This window comes from Canis aureus, chromosome 8, assembly GCF_053574225.1.
Source record: "Canis aureus isolate CA01 chromosome 8, VMU_Caureus_v.1.0, whole genome shotgun sequence".
Taxonomy (NCBI): Eukaryota; Metazoa; Chordata; class Mammalia; order Carnivora; family Canidae; genus Canis; species Canis aureus.
The window spans coordinates 66,213,180-66,227,803 of NC_135618.1; the positions used below are offsets into that span (position 1 = coordinate 66,213,180).

The window sequence follows — 14,624 nt, forward strand, 5'->3', positions numbered from 1 at the left end:
TCACTCTGAAGCACAGGAAGGATGGCTGTGTTTAATTCTTGAGGTTATTAGTAGATTGTGGACTCTGGAATCATCCCACAACCTTGAACAAAAAGGTAAAAACTGTCCACTTGGATAAATGACAGCGGAAGGATCCTTGCACTAAACAGGCCATTTGCAAATATAAAACAGTTGCTGGAAAATTATATTAGAGATGAATTACCTCCTCCATTACAGCGTTTTCTTTTCTTTAATGCAATTTAGTTCAGGCGAGATGAACAGAAAGGCTGGGGAGGGGCCCCATTCAGCTCTTGGGGGGAGACCCTGGAAGCCAGACGCCCAGTGAGGAAGGAAATGCAGAGATCTGGGGCAGGGCAGGCCAAGGCCTTGTGTCCACGAGGCCTGCGCTTAGGACCCTGGCTGCGCCCACGGGAAATTGAATTCAGAGCTCCTTCGGCGTCCTAAATCCAGGGCAGCTGGCAGCTCTCCAAAGGAGACTGGAGAGACACTGCGAGAGCATCCGAGGCCAGCCGACCCGACCAGCCCCTGCAGAGCCCGCTGAGGTGGGTCCCCAGGTGTGCGGCTCTGGGGTTGGAGACCAGCCTGACACTTGGTTAATTTCAAAGTACGCTCCCCACCGGCAAAGCAGCGCCTCCCGGATCCATCAGGAAGCTGAGAGCCTGGAATTACTCGGAAATGCCCTGGGGCCGAAGCGGCAAGGCCCGACTTTTGAAGGCGTGCGTTTCTTGAGCTTTTTCTCCTGAGCGCACGTGCGAGGAGGACCCGCGGCGCCGGGTGTCCGCAGAAGTGGCATCCGGCGCCCAGGACCCCGCAGGCGTCTGCAGTCCCCGCGGGGGCGGGGGGCGGGGCAGGGGTCGCCGCGCCCCCCGCCCCCCCCCGCCCCCCACCGCCCCCAGGGCTTACGCTCAGCCCCACCCGGCCCGCGCGGAGCGGTCCGGGCGGGGCCGGGCGCGTTCCCGCGGGCGGGGCCGCGCGCCCCAGGCCCCGCCCACCGCAGCTGGGGGCGGGGCCTGCGCGTCACGTGACGGCGCGCCGAGCGGCGAGCGCCCCGCCCGGCAGGAGGAGGCCCGGGCCGCGACCCGGCGCGCTCGCTGCTGGAGCCGCCCGGCCGCTCGCGCGCTCCGCACCCGCGGCGCCCACCGCCCGCGGCCCCGGGCTCGCCGGCAGCGGGAGCGGCCTCAACATGGACGAAGACGGCGGCGGCGGCGGGGGCGAGGGCGGCGGCGGTGAGTGTCGGAGGTGTGGCCGGCCCGGCTGGCGGCCTGGGGCGGGGGTCGCGGCTCGCGGGGGAGCCGGGCGGGAGCGGGGCGGCCCGGCCGGGGCCCGGGGTCGGAGGTCCGGGCAGCGCCCGTGCCTGCTGGCGACCATCCGGGCCCGCGGCGCGCCGGCTCGGGGCACAGGGGAGGGGACCGGCGGGGTCGCTGCCGAGCCGGAGCGGGGGTCCGAGGCGAGGCCGGGGTCGCCTGCGGCCGGGGTGGCCCCGGGCTGGGGGCTCAGAGGAGGTCTTGGGGGGTCGCCCTCCGGGGGCGGGGGTACCTTGGGGGCGACCTTCCCCGCCTCTCGCCGCCAAGGGCGTCCACGCCCTCCGGAGCCTGACCGCAGGAGGCTGACCCCCTTGGCGTCTTTTCTCAGGTGGTGGGAAAGGGGGGGTATCCCCGGGAAATGGGAAGGGGAAAGTTTCCAATTGGGGATCCTCCAGGTTCAAGAGGGACGGGTGGGGCGACAGGGTTGGAAGCCGTGCCAGTGCACCGGGCTTTGGGTCAGAAGTGGTCAGTGAGGAGGCTTCAACGAAGAGGGGGCACCCAGAGCACACGCATTTTACGAAATAAGGAACGTTATACAGGGTCAGCCAAGAAAATAAGTCGGAGCAGCCGAGGGTCGGAGTCGGGAGGGGCAGCCGGCGCTGAGGCAAGACCGAAAACCGTCAGGCTGTGTGCCTGACGTTCGGTTACCCCTTGCAGGAGGATTTGCATTCGTTGTAGATTACTTTGTGGCATGCAAATTACTGTTGTGTCATGCTGCGAATTATGTCTGCACAGCAGCCTTACGCGTGTGTATGGAGGGGGTCGTTGGTTTGGAAAGTGCAGGGTTAATACCCCTATCTTACAGGGACACCCGAAGTTGAGGTTTTTCTCTACTGTGCTGAAAACCTCCTTTATGCTGACCGACCGAATCTTCAGAACCCCTTGTAATGAGGGAGCGTTTTGGGGGAAAAAAAAAAAATCTTAATTACAGGCTGCTGGAGCAGCTGCCTGTAAGAATCAGCGGTATCGAACGCTTTCAGGTTGAAGTGGTTGATCAAGGTGCCTTCTGGACTGTAAGTGCTGCCCAGGGGGAAAGGTTTGGTGCCCCAAGAAGCGATGCGGCTGCGATGGTGGGAATTTGGCACCCTCGGTGGCATTTGGCAAATTCAGTTCTCACAGTTAAAGCTAGGGGTAGCACTGTGGCACCGAGTGGGTGTGTTGTTTATGAAAGAAAGTGCTGTGGAAAGAAGGAGCCCAGTTGCAAGCCCTCCTACAGCCAGGCTGTCTGTCTGAAGACTCTAAGCAAAGGATTCTCGTAGATACCCTGCTTCCTGCCTGTCAGGATTTGGTAACAACAGGCATGTAGCAGTTTTTCCTTCTTAGAAAATAAACGGCCACAATACTTAAACGTTTGACATTGCTGGCTTGGCGATTTTGTTTGGAAGGCGTTTCCGACTCTGTGAATACAGAAATGAAGCCAGCTTGAAGGTAAAAGGCAGATGTAAAGATTAGAAAAGGAAGTCAGTGTGGCCCTGCAGTTTATAGATCTTGAGTGTTGTAACAAAGGATGTTATTAAGTATCAAAAGTTTTAAAACTTACTTGCAAGGTTGCTTTCCCAGGAGAGAGATTCAGAAAAAAAAATAAAAAATAAAAAATCTTGTACCCAAAGATGTGCATTATGCTATTTGTAATGGTAGAAAATTGGGAAAGGCAATGCCTAATAGGAGAAAGGTGAGCCAAATTATGGGGGGGGGGAGGGTTATCGATAAAATGTTCCAACCATTAAAAATAAATAGTTGCTTTATATATTGTGGTTGAAACCATGTAAAATCTGGTGATATTAGGGATATTTTGTTTTATTTGTCTATTTTCCAAGTTTCTGAAATGATATGTATTACTTTCAAATTTGAATAAAAAAAAACTTATAAAACATCCTGTGTTAGGAAAGGGATGTGATTGTTTTTAATCTCCCTCACTAGAACAGTCAACAATGAGCAGTTCTTTGCTAAAATACCCGGCAGCATGGTAGGTGCTCAAAGACAACTTTTATCGATGAGGTGTTTTTTTTTTTTTTTTTTTTTTTCATTCATCTTCCTTGTAGAAGACACTTGAAAATAAATTTGGCAATCTTAGAAGTATATTTTTGGATAAGTGAGAGCCTTAGACTTTTGAAATAAGTCATTATAAAGTGATTATTGTATACATTTGATGTGCCTATATTTAACTATTTTTGGAGATCTTTTTTTTTAAATGTATAGTTTTTTATTTTTTTATTTTTATTTATTTATGATAGTCACAGAGAGAGAGAGAGAGAGAGAGAGAGAGGCAGAGACTTAGGCAGAGGGAGAAGCAGGCTCCATGCACCGGGAGCCTGACGTGGGATTCGATCCTGGGTCTCCAGGATCCCGCCCTGGGCCAAAGGCAGGCGCCAAACCGCTGCGCCACCCAGGGATCCCTATTTTTGGAGATCTTGAAGTTAACATATACCTCTTTAAAATTCTTTATAGTTATTACTGCCATTTAGATTTTTTTAAAAAAAGTCTTTGCTTTAAAACCTCACATTTTTGAAAATAAAGTCCAGCCCTTTGAAAGAGAATAATTTCAGTTGCCAGTCAACAAAAACTATATTTTTACAGTATAGGACAGAACTTTGGACTGTACATGGGGAAGTGAGCTGCAGCTTGTTTACAAGATAGGGTAAATAATCTATTCAAAGGGTAGTTACACAGGCACGGAAGATCACTTAGCCCTTTTTTGCTTCTGTGTGAGTGGGGTTAAAAGACTTCCAAAATGAATTATTTTTATAATTTAAATTTTTGTCCAGGGTATTATTTTGTTCTTTCAATGCAAGATAAGGGGAGAGGATGGTGATGTGAATGGTAGGAAGGCAGTTCTGAGGAGGAACAAGATTACAAGAACACATTGTTACTTATAATGTGTGCAGAGTGTAGTTAAGGTATTTTTAATTCCTTTGGGGCTTTGTTGCCTCTCAATTTTCTAGAACAGTTCTTGAGCTTTGTCTCTGCTTGGCAGGTGACTGGCTAGTTTGGCTCATTGCCACCATCTTAATGCTCAGTTTGGGAATCTGCCTGCTTGATGCTCCCGAGTGGACCATCTGTGGCAGATGAAGTGAATGACTCTACCGGTTTTCCTCTCCCCGCCTCCCAAACGGTGTAGGTGAGGATTAAGCGTGTGCTTCGCATGAAAAGGTGCTCAGCTTCACGCGTAATGAAATAAATACAAATTAAGACCAGGTTGAGAGCCCACCTTTCACCTGTCAGACAAGCAGGGACCCCCACGTTTGAAACCATCTGTTGGCTGTAGGAGGGTAAATTAGTTACAGCGCCAGCCTGTATCCTGTTGGCTCAGATCCATCACCTGCCCTTCCCTGGCTGGCCGGCCAAGGGACTCACCCCTGCAGGCAACATTTCCCAGACCTTTGAGTCAGCTGGCTTGGTGCTGGGTTTGGGCGATGGGGGGTGGGGGAGATTGATGGCTGGAAGAGGGAGGAAATGGGGTTCTCTCCTCCTCTTGTTCTGCCTCAGACCGTCTCTGGTAGTTGCCTTGTCTCCTGTGGTTCCAGCTCCTGCCCATTGACTGAGTCCTCTGAGCTTTAGAAACATCTCCTCCATTTGACCCTCCAACTTAGAAATGGTAGCAGCTTCTTGCTCTTGCTGGTCTCTGGGTTCTCTTACCATTTCCTGTTTGACTTCTCAGCTTTTCCATCATGTGTGTAACCAACTCCTTGTATGAAATATCCTCCATTTCAGCTCCTTAGAGGGCCTTCTGTTTCTCTGGGTGGATCCTGATGGATACAGCGGCATTGGGCAGCAGCAGCTTTTTAAAACAATTGCGCGTGTGTAAATCCTTTGAGCCAGCGATAACAGCTCTCGGAATTTAATCTGCAGGTGTATTTGTGCATGTTGGAGATACTATAGGTACATAATTATTCACTGCTTTGTGTGTGATAGTAAAAGAGAACCCAAGTGTCCACCTTCAGGAGCCTCATCAAATGCTTCTTATACCCAGATGGTGAATGAAGTTGTAGAAAGGAATGAGCAAGCACTTCATGATTTTTCTTTTTTAAGAGAGAGGGAGAGAGTCCACACGCACACTCTAGAGAGCATGTAGGGAAGGGGTGAGGCAGCAGAGGGGGAGAGAGAATCTTAAGCAGGCTCCTTGCCCAGCATGGAGCCCAATGCGGGAACCTGCGGAGCTTTATCTCATGACCCTGAGATCATGACCTGAGCTGAAATCAAGAGTCAGATGCTTACCCAACTGTGCTACCCAGGTGCCCTGAGAGTATTTTTTATATATTAAAGCATAACAGTTTAGGGGCACCTGAGTGGCTCAGTAGGTTAAGCATCCAACTTTGGCTCAGGTGGTGATCCCAGGCCTGAGATCATGAGCCTCAGTTTGGGCTCTCTGCTCAGCAAGAGCCTCCTTCTCCCTCTGCCCCTCCCCCTATGAGCACATGCACACTTGCTCTCTCAAATAAATGAATAAAATCTTTAAAAAAAATGTAGAAAATTATAAAATAGGTTACCTGTATTTTCAATCTTTGCACAGGAAATCACTGTTTTCTTGAATGTTTAGGAGCACCTAGGTGGCTCAGTCAGTTGGGCAGCTAACTCTTCTGCTCGGGTCATGATACCAGGGTCCTGGGATCCAGCCCTGTGTGGGGTCCTGAGGGGAGTCTGCTTCAGGATTCTCTCTCCTTCTGCTCCTCTCATAAGTAAATCTTTTTTAAAAATGTGACACGATCGGTGTTTTTAGAGCATATTCTCTTCTCAAACATTGATTCAACAAATATTGATAACAGCCCTACTAAATGCCAGGTCCTGTGCTTTTAGCACAAGGGTGAGTAGCCATGAAAAAGGGAGATGAATTTCCTGCATTCCCAGAGCTTTTGTTGAGATTGGAGATGGACAGGAAATGTAAACAGACACATAAAATAATGGCAGATTATGCTGAGCGTGTTAAAGAACATCACCTGGGGTCGAGGGGTGGGGGTGGGGGTGTAGAGAGGCAGGGGAAGCCTGTACCCAGGGGAAGCCTTTAGGAAGAAATGCTCTGTCAGGTGTCACCTAAAGGGAGAGTGGGCCAGGGTGTGGGCTGGAGGCAGCAGTTTCAGTAGGTAAGGAATTCACATTTTGTTCTAAGCATGTGAAGACGATGAAGGATTTTAAACAGGGCAATGGCATATGACTTATGTTTCAATAATTTTAGCCAGTGTTTACATAACGCTCTCTGTGTTGGGCCTTGTTCCGCGTGCTTTACGTATCTTAACTTACCCTGTTGTTAGCCTGTTAGACACTTAACGTCACCATTTGCAGGTATCGGAGGCATAGGGAAGCTAAACGACTTTTGTCACATGTTACAGCTAGTCAGGGGTGGGGCAGGGATTCGAGTCCAGGTATTCTGGCTCCAGAGGCCACATTCTTCGCCATTGCACCCCCTGCCTTTCTAAGAAGAGTGATCCTGGCCACTGAGTGGAGGGTGGATCCCAGGAGGGGAGGAAGGATGTGGGGACCTCACTGCTGAAGTGGGAGCATGGCAGGTGTTCATGTGAGAGTCACAGGGCCTTGGGGGATTGGGCAGCTGAGGCAGCAGTGAAGGGAAAGAGATATATGATCTATGTAAAGACACAGAAAACAGGGGATCCCTGGGTGGCTCAGCGGTTTGGCGCCTGCCTTTGGCCCAGGGCGCGATCCTGGAGTCCCGGGATCGAGTCCCACGTCAGGCTCCCAGCATGGAGCCTGCTTCTCCCTCCTCCTGTGTCTCTGCCTCTCTCTCTGTCTCTCTATCATGAATAAATAAATTAAAAAAATAAAAATAAAAAATACACACCTTGAGGGTGTCACTTAAAAAAAAAAAAACAACACAGAAAACAGTGAAACACTCATGTTCCCATTGCTCAGAGTTAAGAGAATACTGCCAGTGTTACATTGTTTTAGGTCTTTTGTAAAAAAACAAAAACAAAAACAAAAAACAATTCAAGCATTACAGGTAAGCCTCAATCTCTGCATACGGCAACATTGTTCTTGCTCTGGCCAAAATTTTGGGGCCATCTTTTGTTTCTTTTGCCTTAGCCGCCTGATGTTTTCCCTGCATAGTGGCCAGAACGATCCCTTTAGAGCAGATCATGTCACCCCCTCTCTGAGTCTGCACTATTCTCAGCCTAGAACTTTCTCTGTATCTGTACTGTGGCCCCCAGGACCTGTCAGTGAGGTTCCGTATGCTCTAGTCCGGGGGCCTGCCAGCTTTCTGTAAGAGAGCCGGGTAGTAAATATTTTTGGCTTTGTATGCCACATACTGTTACAATTTTTAAAAAATAGCCCTTTAAAAACTTAAAAAATATTTTTACTATATTTCATGACCTAGAACACAGTACATAGTAGGCCTTCAGTGAATGTATGTTAACAGATGTCAAATAAAGTTAAGGTCACTTGTTGAATGATTCCTGGTCCGACTCACCTGCTCCTTAGGGTATTTCCTAAGGGCGGATGTGAGTTTGCTTGGGTCCCGTGGTATGGTTTTCATACTTTAACATATATGCGTGTGCCTGTAGATGAGGTAAAGGTCTCAGTTTGTTTAAAATTATAAAAATGGCATCATCCTATTTGGAATGTTCTGCAGCTTGCATTTGAGATTATCTATGTTACCATTTGGAGACCCTATTTATTTCACAGAATTGCTGTAACATTTTATGTATCTTGTCCCACGTTGGACTTTTTTTCTTCTTCTTCTTCTTTTTTTTTTTTTTTTAAGATCTCATTTATCCATTCATGACAGACACAGAGAGAAGGCAGAGACATAGGCAGAGGGAAAAACAGGCTCCCCGCAGGTGCAGGGCTCGATTTCGGAATTCCAGGATCACCCCCTTACTGAAGGTAGACGCTCAACCGCTGAACCACCCAGGCATCCACTCTGTTGGACTTCTCTGTAAATTTTACGTTGCTGTTACAAACCATACCCAGGGGAACTCCTGGACTTGTCTGCTTCTACAGACGTTGGGGCGCTTTTCTAGACGGCAGCTTCAGAACTGCACATGCGAGTGTAGGCATGCTCTTGGTTTCCTTACCTGCTCACAGACTGTTTTCTCACTGGGGACGAGCTCCTCAGCTCTGGGCATGTATCAGACTTCCAAGCGTTGGCCTGTCTCCTGAGGAAGAAACGATGCGTTGCTTCACCAGTGATGTGTTTTGGAGAATCAGATGGATATGCCGACATCTGGGAGGCCAGAGGTGCAGGAATCAGAGAGGACTTGCCGCCCGGTTCTGGCTCATGTGACAAGGTGGTGATGCTGGTGCTGCTGCCTGAGAATAGAAGGTCGGAGGAGGTGGGGATAGGAGAAAGCCATTTGGAGAATTCTTATGTGTTTTTTTTTTTTTTTTTTTTTTTTGTCAAAAATGTCATTACTTTGCTCTCACTTCTGAAGGACAGTTTCACTGGGTCTACGGTTGTAGGTTATCAAGTTAATTTCTTGCAATGTTTTGACCCGTCATTTCAATGCCTCTGGCTTCCATGGATTCTGTTGACAAGTCAGCTGTATCTGTCTTGTCCTTTTGAAGGTAATGTCTTCTCCCTCATCACCCCCTCCTCGCCTGCTTAGGCTGCTTTTAAGATTCTTCTTTTTGCCTTTCATTTTGAGCTGTTACTGTGATGTGTCCAGATGTGGTTTCCTTGAATCTGTCCTTGTTGGGATTGGTGGTGGTGGTTCTGCTTTTCGGTGATGCCGTGACAAGACTTAATCTTATGTTGGAGTTGGAGAATTGGTGCTCATTATCTCTTCATTCGATCCTTTGGCTGCATTCCCCATCTCTCCTTCTGGGACTCCACCTTGTCATCATGTTCTGTGTGTCTCTCAGACTCTTCATCCTCGTTATCTGTTCAATGCTTCCCTCTGAATATTTCCTTTTGACCCATATTCCTTTTTTTTTTTTTTTTGTTTTTTTTTGTTTTTTTTTGTTTTTTTTTGTTGACCCATATTCCTGCGAAGTAATCCTTTCTTCGTCTCCAGCCTGCAATGAAACCCATCTCTGGAGTTTTTAATTTCAGTTACTGCTGCCTTTTGCTTTCTTGATTTTTTTTTTTTTAAAGATTTTATTTATTTGAGAGATAGCAAGCACGAGTGTGGGGGGCCGCAAGGAAGAGGGAGAAGCAGACTCCCCACAGAGCAGGGAGCCTGATGTGGGGCTCGATCTCAGGATCCCCAAGACCATGACCTGTGCCAAAGGCAGAAGCTTTAGGGGCTGACCCACCCAGGTGCCCCCAACTTTCTTGATTCTTTTTTTAGATTCCAATTTTCTGCTGAAATTTTTTTGTCATGTAAACTAATTTCCTTGTTCTATTTTTTTTTTTAAAGATTTTATTTATTTTTGAGAGACAGAGGCAGAGAGATAGGCAGATGGAGAAGCAGGCTTCCCATGGGGAGCCCAACGCGGAACTGGATCCCAGGACTCTGGGATCACGCCCTGGCCCACCCAGGTGTCCCAATTTCCTTGTTCTGTTAATCATAGTTATTTTAAAGTCCATGTCTGATAATGTCAGTATTTGGATAGCCCATGAGTTTATTCTGTTGTCTATTCTGCCCTAGGTTTTCAGTCATGTGCTCCTGACTCTAGACATACCTGTTAATTAACTTGTAGACAATGAGTATAAAAAATTGTGGAGGTAATTTGAGACTCGGGCAGTTTTCCTCAAGGGAGGCTTCTGGCAGGCAGAAGTAGGGAAACACCACTTTAGAACTGTGAGCATAGGTCTGCTTCTGGTTTACCCCCATCCTGGTGTAGTTGTCTGGTGGTCCTCTCTGAAAGCCTGGGGTGTTTACTAAGCTCCTTCTGTCAGCCCCTGAGCTCTTCCCTGGTCCCCTGAGTCTGCTGGAGGCTTTGCCGGCCTGCTCAGATTCTCCACCACTTGTTTCTGCTTAGCTTTTTGGCCTCTCGGCTTCTGCAGTGAATTGGCAAATGTCTCAAAGAGAAAAGTGGTTCAGGTTTTGGGCTCACTTCTCTGCACTTGTCTCTGGGATCCTGGCCTCCTGAGTCCACACTGCATTGGTAGATCCCCGATACCTTCACACAGTTGCTTCTTATGATTTGTCAACTCTTTTAGTTGTTCTTGGCAGACGGGTTGGTCTGTAACAAACTAGTCAGCTTTTACGAGAAGCATCATCTTAGGATTTTTAAAAGTGGATTTGTAAGTGAAACATCCCAGTGGAGATGGTAGAAGGGCAGGCGGCTGTGAGAGTTGGAGGCTTAGAAGACCTGATTGGGTGGGAGATATGTGTTGGAAATGCTTTCATTCATTTCAGTTCATGGGACTGGATGAATGAGATCACTTAGGGAAGCAAGTTGAGAGGAAGGGGAAAGTCCCAGGGCTGGGGACAGCCCCATAAAGCAGACTGGGAAAGGGGAGCCAGTGATGTCGGGGGCTTCTCAGAGGTTGTACAGAAGTTAAGGGAGGAGCCGTGTTTTGGAAGAGAGGGTGCCCTGATTGTGCTTGAGAGGTGCACTGGACAGAGAAGTGTCTACTGGCCTGGGGGAAAGGCAGGGAGCAGGCTTAGGAGGGACCGCGAAAGATGTTTGCCTGCTTTAGGAAAAGCAGGCACCACGCCCTTGGGTGGAAGTTTGCCCCAGGATGAGAGTGGCAGGAAAGCCACAGGGGTGGGGCTTGGCCAGGGAAGGATTTTGTGTGTTTTGCCTTGAAACGCTTCTTAGGTAAATCATTTAGGTAGAGGACCAACAGTAATTCCTACTGGGTGACTTAGTACAGTGTTGCTGTTGGCCTGGCCACGCTCTTAGCATGAATAACTTTGGGAGAGATGGATTCGTTTTAAAAAGTTATTAGCAGATCCTTTAGGAAGCAGGTTTATCAGTCTGCGAGAAGATGGCCTATTGAAATGTAGGAGGTGAAAATATAGGTGTCCAAGTAGCTGAAAAGCTGCTTAAAATAGAATCACTTTTGGAGTGGTGGGAGAATAGTAAATCATTTAAATAAGAATAGAAGATACATGGCTCTTCATCCTGATTTTTGAAATTAAACTTACCGACATCCTATAGTCAGCTCCCCAGTTAACACGAAAGAATAGACATCAGATTCTGCAGGGTTTTATAAATTTGTCTGAAGACAATTCTGCAAGCATTTATTTGGGATACGTAGAGTATTATTTAAATACTATATTCACCTGAGTCAGTTTAGTTGTCTAAGAAGATTTGGTAATTTGCTTTCTCAGAGCAAATTTACTCTTTCAGCTGACTTAGTTTTCAATAACTCACCAGGAGCATTATTCAAATAGTAGAAAATAAGTTCCGTTTTAAACTCTCAGCAGGGTTATTTTTAATTACTCTTGCTTTTGAAAAACTGATTTCTGTAATTAATAAAAGCAGTTTACTATAAATCTGGACATTTTGATGATGATTGAAAAGTATTTCCCAATATCTAGGTAATTAGTGATTTTTTTTTTTTTTCTAGTTTTCATCCAGATGTTTGGCAGCGTGTAAACCCGGCCTCACTGCAATTTTCTAATTCACTTTCATGGGAACATATAATATTCTCCGTTTATTTTGGACAGCAGAGTTTCCTTTTTCTGTGGACAGATACATATGAAACACATGGTCTTCGAGTGGAGTTTGTGGTCCTCTGAGAATTCTCTGAAGGAGGAAATGGGTTGACCTACTGGTTGCTATGAAGTAAAAACAATCTTGTTTTCATTTTTTTAGTGAACATCTGGGTTGCATTTATTATTTTACATTCTCGAGGTTCTTTAAAACCACAGTTTGATAATAAGAGGGTTCATTAAAGCAGTAACTATTTAGCTATTTCTAGAATTGATTTAAGTGTTTGGGTGGGTGATAGGTTTTTAAAAATAATTATTAAATATTTCTTTCCTTTCTGTAAGATGAATAAATAAAATCTTTAAAAAAAATCAAGAGCTGTTATTTAAGAGTTACCTCTTACAGATGAGAGACACAGAGAGGCAGAGACACAGGCAGAGGAAGAAGCAGGCTCCATGGAGCCCGATATGGGACTCAGTGCCGGGTCTCCGGGATCATGCCCTGAGCTGAAGGCAGACACTCAACTACTGAGCCACCCAGGCGTCCCTAGATATTATTATTTAGTGTATTATTAAGAAGCATATATGTTAGCATATCACATTTTATTTTATTTTATTTTATTTTTTAAGATTTTTTACTTATTTATTCATGACAGAGAAAGAGGCAGAGACACAGGCAGAGGGAGAAGCAGGCTCCATGCAGGGAGCCCGATGTGGGACTCGATCCCGGGTCTCCAGGATCACATCCCGGGCCAAAGGCTGTGCCAAATCGCTGGGCCACTGGAGCTGCCCTTATTTTATTTTTTAAAAGATTTTATTTATTTTCTCATGAGAGACACAGAGAGGCAGAGACACAGGCAGAGGGAGAAGCAGGTTCCATTCAGGGAGCCTGATGTGGGACTTGATCCTGGATCTCCAGGATCACACCCTGGGCTGAAGGCAAATGCCCAACCACTGGGCTACCCACCACCCAGACGCCCCCACAGCTCTTGATTTTAAACCGTAAAATGGGATGTAGATATTTTGAGGGGCAGGGGCAAGAATGATCAGGCTGCTCATTTCTCTCTTGACTGTCGCTGTTCAGTTGGTGGCTGTCCACATGGCTGTACTTGACTCTGTGACTCTGTGGGCTGCCTATTGCAGATCCATCCTCTTCCTTTGTCTCGGGTTCTTTACAAGGAAGGGGGACCTTATTACTACTAGAGAGAATGAATCTTTTTTTTTTTTTTTAAACATTTTATCTATTTATTCATGAGACACACACAGAAAGAGAGAGAGGCAGAGACACAGACAGAGGGAGAAGCAGGCTCCATGCAGGGATGCCCGACACAGGACTCGATCCCGGGACTCCAGGATCAAGCCCTGGGCCGAAGGCGGTGCTAAACCGCTGAGCCACCTGGGCTGCCCTAGAGAGAATGAATCTTTTTTTTTTTTTTATTTTTTTTAAATTTTTATTTATTTGTGATAGAGAGAGAGAGAGAATGAGGCAGAGACACAGGCAGAGGGAGAAGCAGGCTCCATGTACCGGGAGCCCGACGTGGGATTCGATCCTGGGTCTCCAGGATCGCGCCCTGGGCCAAAGGCAGGCGCCAAACCGCTGCGCCACCCAGGGATCCCGAGAATGAATCTTAAAAGGTATAAACCAGGGAAGGAAATCCCTCTTTCTTTATCATTGATCAGAGGAGGGGAGTATAACCAAGTCTGGCCAGTGAACTGTGAAGGGCAGTTTTCTGGGGGTACTTCTTGGAAAGGTTTCTTTGTTCTTGGAAAAATAAGGAAGAAACCGTTCCTTGTCTTCGGATGGACTTTGCTGGCCTGGCTGGGTGGCCACCTTACATTCATGATGTCCCTCATATCCATCCGCACACTGAGGATGACCAGCTGGATCCTTGAGGATGTGGTTGAGTTGTTGAATGTCACCCACCCGGAGCCTCCCTATGTCCATACTTCCTGTCACGCGGGACGATAAATACCCTTCTTGTTTACAGGGTTAAGAGGCGTTCTGTAAGGAGCACAGGCATCTTGCCAGATCCTGGCTGTAGCAGAAGCAGGTCTGTTGTGTCATCACTCAGCAAGGACCTTGTCCTTAAGGAGTGCAGAGAAGAAACCTCTTTTCTTCTGTAGGTATTCATCAAGCATATTGTGTTTGTTACTTTTAGAACTGAGAGAGGTTATATTTTCTTTTTGAGCTTAATTTCTTCTACTTTTAATATATTTTCATATGCTTACAAATCCATTCATAGTTTCATTTGGCAATTCCTTAATGATTACATTTGTTTTAACATGAACATTTTTAAACACGCAGCAATCAAAAGTGGCAGACATTGGCCATTAGAAAATGGAATAGAAATTCCGTTAGAAGACAGGACTTCCTTTTAGTTCTTAGTAGAGAGGAAATAAAATGATCAAGAATGTCCTTTTCCAAGTTGCAGTAATTAAATTAAAATTTTTTTGAATTGAGACAGACAAATGAATTCATTTTTGTTTGTGTTAGAGTATGGGAAAATTGGAGGATTTTAGTGACTTTGAAGCATTTGGCTTGTTCACACGGTGAGGCCGTATATCCCAAGTGTGGGAGGGCCGAGCGGTTGCAAACTTTTTCGGTATATGACCACACTTCTGAGAGCCCAGAGCATCCTGAGAATAAAATGGTGTCTTTCATTGCCCACACAGAAGGAATCTTAATATCGGATAAGTGTTCTTCCAGAATGTGGCATGTTCTCGGGACTTGCAGAACGTCTGTTGTGGATTCCCGAAAGTAACATGTTTCTAAATTAGCCTTTTCTTTTAAAATAGTGGCTAAGCCGTTTACTAGTCAAATGGT

At 46.8% G+C, this 14,624-nt stretch overlaps 1 protein-coding gene across 2 annotated transcripts in view; it reads left to right on the forward strand.

Annotated features, from left to right (window-relative positions):
- The window catches only part of CYTH3 (cytohesin 3), a 97,732-nt gene that overhangs the window by 7,059 nt on the left and 76,049 nt on the right, over window positions 1-14,624 (forward strand). The window contains exon 1 of one of the 2 annotated variants that reach the window (XM_077907754.1): window positions 1,081-1,226. The exons of the other annotated variant lie outside the window; for it this stretch is intronic. Within the exon in view, the coding sequence (XP_077763880.1) occupies window positions 1,184-1,226 (43 nt within the window). The 5' untranslated portion in view covers window positions 1,081-1,183. Of the gene's footprint in view, window positions 1-1,080; window positions 1,227-14,624 lie in introns of those variants that run through there. 2 annotated transcript variants of the gene reach the window in all.